This window comes from Mus caroli, chromosome 18 (assembly GCF_900094665.2).
Source record: "Mus caroli chromosome 18, CAROLI_EIJ_v1.1, whole genome shotgun sequence".
Lineage (NCBI taxonomy): Eukaryota > Metazoa > Chordata > Mammalia > Rodentia > Muridae > Mus > Mus caroli.
The window spans coordinates 74,111,803-74,123,058 of NC_034587.1; the positions used below are offsets into that span (position 1 = coordinate 74,111,803).

Below are 11,256 nucleotides of genomic sequence, written 5' to 3' on the forward strand. Positions count from 1 at the left end.
AGAAGATGGTGCTGGTTAGCCCTGAGTCCTTTCTACAGTCAGATGCGGGGAGAAGATGGTGCTGGTTAGCCCTGAGTCCTTTCTACAGTCAGATGTGGGGAGAAGATGGTGCTGGCAGAAGGGTTTCCATGCCTGGCTTTGAACCTGGAGCTGCTGCTCACTAGGTGAGGAAACTTGGGCAGGTTCCAGACCTTCCCTGTAGCTCCCTGGTCTGCAGAGAGGACCGCTAATGCTTCCTACGGTGAGGACAAAGGGCTAAAAGGCTCGAAAGGTCCAAAGGCTCCACACAGTGCTTCATACGCACCTCTGCAGCTTTGATTCCAAACCGGAACTCCGCTGCCTTCGCTTTCAGGAAGTCCATGTTCTGAAGGCGACTGTCAACCTTGGCCTTTTCTGCAGACAGTTGCAGCTCTGCTTTCTTGAGATCGCTTCCAAAAGCAAAATGAAAGCACGTACTTCTTCTCAGCAAATGATTATTTAAAACACAAGGAAATCAGCTCCCTCTTTTGGGAGTTAAGTCTGGCTTAGCCAGGACAGACAGCCTACTTGCCAGCTATTGTTATACCACGAGTTTTACATCCAGACCACAGTGCACTCTCTTGGGCCATGTGAGACTTTTCTCAAGGCACATAAAATAACATTAATTTCAACCTATAACAATTATTCTTTTTTATTAGACTTTTTAATTTATTATGTATATGTAAGTACACTGTAGCTGTCTTCAGACACCCCAGTAGAGGGCGTCAGATGTCATTACAGATGGCTGTAAGCCACCAATGTGGTTGCTGGGATTTGTACTTGGGACCTTCATAAGAACCGCTGAGCCATCTCTCCAGCCCCCAACAATTATTCTTGGATAAGCTAAAACTGCTATTCAAAAAAGTGATTTATTATATCTTAAAGCCAGTTTGAAACAAGATCATAAAGACCTCTTTACTATATGTGACCTGATCCAGTGTCTGACAATTATATCTTCATTATTTTTTTAATATATCTGTATGTCACCAAGTTATTCTGCATTTACATAAATGCCAACCACTGGCTCTAATCTCTGGAGCGAGTAGAATCTAAAGGCTCACAGCATCAAAGAGGGTCATTAAAGCTGTACTAAAAAGGCACACCAAAATATGGACTTGAGGTGGTAGTTTGTGGGTTAAAACTTTTGAAAATTACCAATCTCCGTATTTTTAATATTGCAAGAATCAATACGAGGGTGATAAACTGCCTAAAGCACATGGGAGAGTAAGAAGCCAAGCACCTCCTGAGTCGCTCAGGCAGCCCTGGCCTTGGGCTGCTGCCCCAGTCTTCCCGTAGCTGGCATTGTGGGCTGGTGCTACCATGCCCCACTTGACAATGTCCCACTAAGCTCTTGATAGCTCAAAAATACCAACACTTCAACTCACTCTCGTAGACATTTTTCTAACACCAGCGTTGCCGTCAAGTTCTTTTCAAGTTTCCCCAGTTCAAGCTTGATTTCTTCGCTTTTGGATTTGGTACGAAAAAGGTCAGATGTCAAATCATTCACTGCGGGGATGAAACTGAAAGAGGGGCTTGGTCACCCTAAAAGTGATCTCTACAGAGTTTACATGACCCTGCCGCTCTGTCCATGTATATGACTGTCTCGGGCTGTGCCCATGGCCTGAAACGCCCTTTAGCCGACAAAACAAACGTCCATTTTCCCTTCAAAATTTAGGTAAGGCTGGGTATGGCAAGGAACACCTTTATTCCCAGGACTAGGAGGCAGAGGCAGGCAGATCTCTGAGAGTTTACATGGTGAGTGGTGACTTCCAGGCTAACCAGGGATATATGGTGAGACCCTATTTTAATGAAATAAAAACAAACAAACAAAAACCCTAAAAATCAAACAAACAAAAACCTCCCCCAAACACTCAGGTAAGGTTTAACCGTCCTGAATTCACACCTTCTGTCTATGCTTGCCAGGTACAGCATCTTTAGTCTTTCAGTGCAGCTGTTACCATGGTAATATTCTCTCTATTGCCCTTCTCTTTCCCTTGACTAACCTAAGTACAAATTGTCTTGGAAGGCCATGTCTACCTCCCTAGACATCTCTGCTTCCCTAGTATGTATGTACACACACACACACACACACACACATACACCAAGTTAACTTGGTTTCTGCAGAATGGATTTGGTCTACCCTGCTGCTATGTAGTCTACATATTCTTACACCACCACTCTTCAAGCATTATATAAATCCCAAATTCTACCCCTGGCAGTTATGCACGGCACGCGTACATACTTTCTGATTGTGGTAAGCTGCAGTAATAGTCCTAGGTAAGACATGAGCACCAACAGTAGTCATATGAGCTTTGGAGCCACGATTTACCTCGGGGCCCCAAACTTTCCCTCCCTGAGCTTCAGTCTCCTCTGAGGACGGGTGGGAGAACTACAGTTATATAGACAAGATGTCTACCTCAAACAACGAGAGTCCTTAACTTACTCAGTGTTGTCTGTGACCAAAATTTACCATGTTCAACCAGATCTTTGAACCTGCTACTGTTCCTGTTTGCTTGTTGTGGGTGGGCTCTCACACAGGCCACAACGGCCTCCAGCTTTTTAGGAGGCTAAGGAAGATGACCGTGACCTTCCAATCTTCCGCCTCCACCTCTTGGCTATTGAACTTCTTGTAGGTACACACCCACACACCCAGTCTCCAGCAGGCCTAGTTTGCTTTCTCGTGTTGTGATGAGCACCAAGACCAAAGGCTACATAGGAAAGCGTTTCTTTCATCTTATTCTTGCAGGTCACAATACATCACTGACCGACGTCAGGGCAGGAACTCATACAGAAACAATGAACTCTACTTCCTGACTCCATCATTCTGGCTCATTGAGTTTTCTTATACAACCCATGACCACCTGTACTGGCTGGTTTTGTGTCAACTTGACACAGCTGGTGTTATCACAGAGAAAGGAGCTTCAGTTGAGGAGATGCCTCCATGAGATCCAACTGGAAGGCATTTTCTCAATTAGTGATCAAGGGGGAAAGGCCCCTTATGGATGGGACCATCTCTGGGCTGGTAGTCTTGGGTTCTGTAAGAGAGCAGGCTGAGCAAGCCAGGGGAAGCAAGCCAGTAAAGAACATCCCTCCATGGCNTCTGCATCAGCTCTGCTTTCTGACCTGCTTGAGTTCCAGTCCTGACCTCCTTTGGTGATGAACAGCAATGTGGAAAGTGTAAGCTGAATAAACCCTTTCCTTCCCAACTGCTTCTTGGTCATGATGTTTGTGCAGGAATAGAAACCCTGACTAAGACACCACCCTCCTACCGTATTGCTGAGTTAGCCAGAATTTAGCACACAGACCAGCAACAAACAACAACAAGAACCTCTCCTCAAACCAACAACCAACCAACCAATCAACTTGCTTCTGCATTCTTGTACTCACTGCTAATTTTCTATGCAGATTTACTGTGAGAACCAAGAGAATCTTAGGTCAAGGCCGGATAGAATAGCCTCCCACGGGAACACAGACCAAAACCATCACAATAATTACCTTGCTAGTGAAGTATCTTTTATTTCCAGGGCAATTGCGCTGTCCACCAGTGCATTCAGAAACCGGGAACCAGACTTAGACAGATTGGCAGGTGAAAAATTCACACTCTCCATGAGAAAGTCTTCAAGACGTTTGGCTGAAATGATACAGGAATTTCATGGTGTCTCAGATGTTTTGTCCCTTTTGTTTTTTAAAGCTTTCATTATGTTTTGTTTCGTTTTGTTTGAGATTTATTTTGAGCCAGGCATGGTGGTGCAAGCCTTTAATCCCAGAACTCCAGAGGCAGGCAGGCAGACAGACCTGTGATTTTAAGGCTACCCAGGTCTACAGAGAGTCCCAGGAGGCTTGTGTATGGCCATGTGCACTTTGAGTGCAGGTGCCCGTGGAGACCAGAGGCGCTCCTGTCTTCCGAGGGTTGGTTCTGAGGATGCATAACACCATATTCGTAAAATAAATGCAATTTTTAAATGCACGATCTATGAGTGAGCACATGTGCGCACACATGCACACACAAATAAAATATAATAAAAATTTAATGATAAGAGATCTGGGAGGTAGGGCTGGAGAGATGGCTTAGCCGTTAAGAGCGCTGAGGTCCTGAGTTCAATTCCCAGAAACCACATGGCGGCTCACAATCATCTGTAATGGGATCTGATGCGTTCTGGTGTGCCTGAAGACAGTTACAGTGTACTCATGTACATAAATAAATAGATAAATCTTTAAAACATAAATAAAATTTAAAAAGACAGAGATCTGCAAGGCATGTGGGGGTAAGAAGGGGTAATGGGATGGATATGATTAAAATATGTTCTTAGACGGGGCAGTGGTGGTGCATGCCTTTAATCCCAGCGCTTGGAAGGCAGAGGCCCTGGGTCTGATTTCTCACACAATCATGGAAGGAATATGACACCTTCTTTTGGCCTCTGAGGAAACTGCAAGCACATGATCCAGACTTACATGCAGGGAAAACACACAGACACATGAAATAAAATCTACAAATGAATAAAATAGTAAAAAAAAATTTCTGGAAATATTCTTACAAAACCCATATATATATATATAATATACACACACACATACATATATATGAATCCACATAAAAGGAGGAAACATGGGAGGTTCTTGTGATGGAATTGCCTTACTCTGATTGTGGGAGTATTGTAGATGGCACACCAGGCTAGGCTGTGGTGTTGCACGCCTTTAATTCTAGCACTTGTGAGGCAGAGGCAGGCAGATCAACATGAGTGAGAGGCCAGCCTAGTCTACAGAGCTAGGATAGCCAGGGCTACACAGACAAAACAAGGCACACCAAACACAGTTAATGCTAATTTAAGAAGACTACTGGAAAAAGTATGTATGTGTTAGAATTAAATATAACTGCAGTATATTCAAAACATCATATCCGGTCTGGAGAGGTGTTCAGGTTTCTGGATGTTGTTGTTTTTGAAACAAGGTCTCTCTAGGAAGCCCTAGTTGTCCTGGAACTCTCTATCTAGACCAGGATGAACTTGAACTCAGAGAGATGCACCTGTCTCAGCTTCCCCGGTGCTGGGATGAAGGGCGTGTGTCACTGTGCCCAGCTAGAGAGAGCATTTGCTCTTGCAGAGGACCCAGGTGCAGTTTCCAGCACCCACATGGTGGCTTACAATCACACTCAACTCCAGCTCCTGGGGATCCAACAGCCTCTTCTGACCTCTACAAACACCGGACATACATAGGTGCTGGCAAAACCCTCGCACACATAAATCTAACTTTAAAAAACTATATATACCAAATGTCTCCACTTGGTTAAGCATATGGCAAATCGATGTCAGTTTCTGCTTGGTGTGCTGTCATCCTCAGACGTGGTGGGGTTTTTTGTTTAAATAGAATATGGAAAAGTGAGGAAGAGCCCTAGGGTGGGAGGGATTCGATAAGAAGTGGTGTCCCAGAGGAGCCGCTGTTCCCACACTTTGCTTCTTCGGACCACACATGACCAACAAAGAAGGGGGAACACCTTTCTGAGACAGTTTTGCTGTGTGACCCACGCTGACACTGCAGTCTCCTGCCTCTGCCTTCTGAATGCTGGGACTGTAAACTTGCATCCCAGCGCTTGGCCTAGCAGGACATTTTAAAGCCATTGCATGATACATGACCCATGGTGGTCTGTCCAGTCTCACACGCCTCCTGGCTGCCCCCTCTGGTGTCCTGCAAGCTATGTACGGGGAAAGAACTACTAGAATCTTTTGTGTTAGGCTAAGAAGCTTTTGTTTTGTTTTGAGACAGGATCTCATGATTCACCCAAACTGACCTTGAACTCACAGCTATCCTCCTATCTCTGAAGTGCTGGGGTTAAAGGCATTCCTCTCCCAACTCCCACCCAGGCAAATGTTACTATCTGTTAGGACTCACAGTTTTAAGAAGACATACTATAGAGAAACTCCTAATTTTGAAGTTACAATAACAGAGCAGAAGCCAATTTGTCAAAAAATTATAATAATTAATAAGTAGTCTACACTAATTCTGTACAAAATGTAGCTTACCTCTACCACCCCTTCCAAAGCTCTAGACTTAACTCACCTTCGGATTCATATTCACTTGCTTTCTGTTTTAAGTCCTCTATTACCAGGCTGATGTCCCTGTCCCGGACCCTGTTGCGTTCTGCAAGGTGATATAAAATTTCTGTCGTCCGTGAGTTCATCTCATATTGTGGGATGGGATGGTCTCCAAATACCTTTTTCAACCACTCAGCGACCTAACCATTAAAACGTAAGCCTTGTTAGGATGGCAGAACGGAATCTTACAAAGGGGTGCTCTACAGCACCCTAAACGTTTTCTGTGACTATTCTGAGTCCTACTTCACATCCTGATTTGTCAGAAAGTGAGGAGGCAAATGAAAATAATCGACATTATCAAAGAGCATCACTCATTCCCAAAGCCGCAAATGCAGCCCTAGCAAGTGCCAGGCAATCAACAATTAAAAAAAAAAAAAAAAAAAAAAAAAAAAAAAAACCCTGCCTCACTCGGCAGATCTGTGAAAGCGTGACAGATTGGATAATTCCTCCCGCGGTCTGAAAAGTTAGTCGTCCCCAACACATTTTAAACCCCTGCCGTGCTAGGTAGGAGACGCCCGCCCGGAGTTGGGCTGCAGCTCAAGTGTTTACATTCTATTACTGAAGCAGCAGCGAATGGTCGAGGCTGGGCTGCAAGGTGGGTTTGTGATCGGAATCGGCCAGCCTGAAGCCAGGGGCTCCACAAGGCCAGGCTGGGAGACCGGGAAAAGGGAGGGAGGGCACGGCCTCTTCAGGGACTCCGGGCCCGCAAAGGGTCTCGGTCGCGACCGCACCGTGGGACCCGGACAAAAAAACAGCAGCGGCGGGGGGCTAGCCGATACGTGGCTCCGGGAGGGAATAAGCGGGTGCCCGACCCAGCTCCGGATGTCACCTGCAATGCTTTCTCCTCCGGCGCAGCCATAGCTGCCGCTCCCGCCACCTCAATCTCAAAGCCTCGCGGGGAACGTCCCTGGCTCAGGGCCCCGCCCCCTCGCCGTTGGGCACGCCCCTCGGGGCCGGGGATTCTGGGAGTTGTGGTTTTTACTGATTTCAGGTCAATGAAACCCTGGGACAGGGCTGACTAAAGGCGCCTGCTCTGCAGACCCGGCTTTGCTGCATCCCTGACTGGAGGAGTCCTCTGTGTTATAATCATCAAAGTGAGAAACGCTGCTAGAAACAATCTGTTTATTTTTTTTATTTCTTATAATTCTCGCTTGAATCAAGTTGTCTTGAAAAAAAATATCTGCAGCTTTCAGTTTTTAGTCAGCAGATAGTGTTGCTTCTATATCGATTGCATAAATCTAATCATTTCTTTTCTGGACATGGTGGTACATGCTTGTAATACCAGCACTAGGAAGGCGGAGACAGGAAGATTGCCAAGAGTTCAAGGTCAGCCTCCATTATATAAGTTCTGTGTCATCTTGAGGTATATATAAGAGTGTCTAAAACAACCACACTCAAAAACTCTCAAGGGTTGGAGTTCATAACTAGGAATTGTTAGACTGCTTACCTGACATTCAGGAAGTCCTGGGTTGGATATCCCAGGTATACTGTATTTGATAGCACACATTTGTAATTCCGGCATTTGGGAGGTGGAGTCAGGATGACCAGCAATTTAAAGCCATCTTCAAGTACAACCTCCAGGCCAACCAGGATATAAGATTCTATCTCAAAGACAAAAAAAAATTAACTTTTTATTCTACCCTGGTTAGGCACCACAGGAATCTTAACATTGGTTTCTGCTATCAAGGATTTAAGTGTCCTTAAGACTTATTGATTTCTCTTTTTTTTAAAAAAAAAAAAAAAAAAGGGGGCTGGTGAGATGGCTCAGTGGGTAAGAGCACCTGATTGCTCCTCCAGTGGTCCAGAGTTCAAATCCCAGCAACCACATGGTGGCTCACAACCATCCGAAACAAGACCTGGCGCCCTCTTCTGGAGTGTCTGAAGACAGCTACAGTGTACTTACATATAATAAATAAATCTTTAAAAAAAAAAAGACTTATTGATTTCAGTTTCTATTACGTTTTAGATTCTGTGTCTGGGTTGGGTGGGGGTGTCAGAGCACAACTTTCAGGAATAGATTCTCTCCTTCCACCACCTGGATCTCTGCGGTCAAAGTTGAGATGAAGCTTTGACAGCAAGCACCTTTCCTGTTGAGCCATCTCCCCAGCCCCCCTAAGTTGCTTATTATTCAGATTGGTGTTTCTCAGGCAGCCCAAGCTGGCCTCAGAGTTGCTCTGTATCAGTGAATGACTTTGAACACCTGGTATTCCATCCCTTCCTCCTATTGTCTCCTGTCATGCTGGCACTACCGGCTTTACCCTACCATGTTCAGCGTTTGGAGAATATGTTTTAAGTGGTTAATAGGCTACATAGTGAGATCTTGTCTCAAAAAAATAAAAATAAAAATAAAGATGGTTAACAGCATCTCTCTGTGGAGCCGTCTCTGCTGCTTAGCCCTTCTTCTAATTCAATTCTTGCCATCTCTTGAGTTCTGTCTTCCCTCTAGCACTCTGCATGTAACAGTATGAGAAATTCTTTACATGTATACAGCGACGCCCAGTTTGCTGTTTTACCTGTTTACATCAACCCACACAGGCTAACGGATTAAATGACTTGGCTCAGATGAGGTAGTAGAGCTGGTAACTTGACCATCGTGTCTGGCTCCGCTAGGGAGTCTCACTCCCTACGCGGCCTCGTGGAAGCACCTATAGTATACTATGGGACTAGCGAAGCAGATAGCCCAAAGAAGCACCTTCCATACAACTTCCTAGTATACGTGACTTTATATGAAATTGTGGTATCATTGCCTAAGTTGTATGGGTGCATATTTAAAATGATGAAGTCACTGGGCATAGTGGCACAGGTCTGCAATTCATCACGGGCTAAGAAAGGAGGGCTGTGGGGTTGAAGCAAGCCCGGGCTACACAGCTAAACACTGTCTCAAAGTAAAAGAGAAAATTCAAGATCTGCCTTGGCTAGATATGTCAAGGCTTCCCTGAGCAACTTAAGCATGATCCTTTTTTCAGAAGAAGTAAAGAGAGGGTTAGAGATAGAGGACAGAGAGTACCTGTCAAGGAAGCCAGAGGCCCTGGGTTCAGTTCCCATCATCACCATGAAACAAAACAAGACAACCAATAAATCAATAGAATAAGGATTTCTCGAAGCCAGCACTGTATCTTGTGACATTTTTTCTTTCTTTCTTTCTTTCTTTCTTTCTTTCTTTCTTTCTTTCTTTCTTTCTTTTCTTTTTTTTTTTGGTTTTTCGAGACAGGGTTTCTCTGTATAGCCCTGGCTGTCCTGGAACTCACTCAGTAGACCAGGCTGGCCTCGAACTCAGAAATCCGCCTGCCTCTGCCTCCCAAGTGCTGGGATTAAAGGNCCTGCCTCTGCCTCCCAAGTGCTGGGATTAAAGGCGTGCACCACCACCGCCCGGCTCTTTCTTTCTTTCTTTCTTTCTTTCTTTCTTTCTTTCTTTCTTTCTTTCTTTCTTTCTTTTTTTTTTGTTGTTTTTCAAGGCAGGTTTTCTCTGTGTAGCCCTGGCTGTCCTGGAACTCACTCTGTAGACCAGGCTGGCCTCAAACTCAGAAATCCGCCTCCCTCTGCCTCCCAAGTGCTGGGCTTAAAGGCATGCATCACCACTGCTCAGCTTTCTTGTGACATCTTTATATGTTTTCAGTGCTGGAGACTGAACCTAGGGCCTCGTCGATGGTAGAAAAGCATTTTATCACTGAGCTACATCCTTCTCCTTCTCCTTTGTGTGTGCACCCGAGAGTGAGTATGTAGAGGTTCATGTCCATAGGCAAATAGGTGCCGTGAGCAAGTGGAGGGCTGAGGTCATTGTCTTTTTTCTTTTTTTTTTTAAAGTTTTATTTATTTAATGTATATCTGCATGTACATCTGCACACCAGAAAAGGGCATCAAATCTCATTATGGGTGGTTGTGAGCCACTGGGAATGGAACTCAGGACCACTGGAAAGGCAGCCAGTGCTCCTAACCAGTGAGCCATCTCTCCAGCCCCAGATGTCAATGTCTTAGTTAGGGTTTTGCTGTTCTGAAGAGACACATGACCAAGGCAACTCTTACGAAGGAAAACATTTACTTGGGGCTTGTAGTTGTAAGCCACCCGCAGCCTACATGAACCCGGTTAAAGTTTCAGATATTTATAGTCTATTATCATCATGGCTGGAAGCATGATAGCATGCAGGCAGACTTGGTGCGTGAGGAGACTTCTACTTCTTGACCTGAAGGTAGGCAGGAGGAGACTCTGATTCCACACTGGATTGGAGCGTAGTCACAGGAGACCTCAAAGCCCTCCCCCACAGTGACACAATTCCTGTAACGAGGCCTCGTCTACTTGAACAAGGCTACCTGTCCTAATCGTGCCACTCCCTGTGGGCTAAGCTTTCAAACACATGAGTCTACGGGGTCCAAACCTATGGAAACCACCACAGCTAACCTCAGTTATCATCCCTCAGGCGATGCCTACCATGTTCTTTGAGACAAGGTCTCTCTCACCAGGACCTGGAGCTGGCCAATGAATGTGGCTGCTTGGCCAGTGAGAGCCGCAGGAACGTGCCTGTTCCTGCTTCCTCAGCCCTGAAATTCAGCTGTGTACCATATGTGTACTGCGAAGCAAGCTTGGATCATTGTACTTACTGTCAAGCGGGACCTACTGAGTCCTCTCTCTCTCTCTCTCTCTCTCTCTCAGCTCAGGCTGGCCTCAACTTAGTATGGAGCTGACGAGAACTGTAAACCCTTGAGAGTCTTGTTTCTTTCCACCTCCCAAATGCTTGGATTGAAGGTCCGTGTTCCTAATTTTTCCTTATTCTGTTTCACACATATCTCAAGCCTAAGGCATATCAAGCCTGACTAAGAATCAAATGTTCCAGGAAAGCTGGTACAACCCCAGAATTCAGCTTGACAGCAGCAAACAGCAGCAGTAGGCGGGGGGGGGAGCAGGGGGTGGTCTCTGGTGTTAGAGGTCTTGGGTAGCAGTAGGCAGGGGGAGCAGGGGTGGCCTCTGGTGTTAGAGGTCTTGGGTAGTAGAAGGCAGAGGAGAGCAGGGTGTGGCCTCTGGTGTTAGAGGTCTTGGGTAGCAGTAGGCAGAGGAGAGCAGGGTGTGGCCTCTGGTGTTAGAGGTCTTGGGTAGCAGTAGGCAGAGGAGAGCAGGGGTGGCCTCTGGTGTTAGAGGTCTTGGGTAGCAGTAGGC

The 11,256-nt window shown here is 45.7% G+C and overlaps 1 protein-coding gene across 2 annotated transcripts in view; it reads right to left on the bottom strand.

Moving 5' to 3' along the window:
• Haus1 (HAUS augmin like complex subunit 1) overlaps window positions 1-7,629 on the bottom strand; it is a 10,890-nt gene extending 3,261 nt beyond the window's left edge. Inside the window, exons 1-5 of one of the 2 annotated variants that reach the window (XM_021150826.2) lie at window positions 6,937-6,997; window positions 6,073-6,247; window positions 3,514-3,649; window positions 1,404-1,538; window positions 305-428 (exon numbers count right to left, since the gene is read on the bottom strand). In XM_021150826.2, coding sequence (XP_021006485.1) covers window positions 305-428; window positions 1,404-1,538; window positions 3,514-3,649; window positions 6,073-6,247; window positions 6,937-6,966 — 600 coding nt within the window. In that variant the 5' untranslated portion in view covers window positions 6,967-6,997. Of the gene's footprint in view, window positions 1-304; window positions 429-1,403; window positions 1,539-3,513; window positions 3,650-6,072; window positions 6,248-6,936; window positions 6,998-7,554 lie in introns of those variants that run through there. The other variant, XM_029471737.1, reaches the window with a different exon arrangement.
• Between the last annotated feature and the right edge of the window lie 3,627 nt (window positions 7,630-11,256).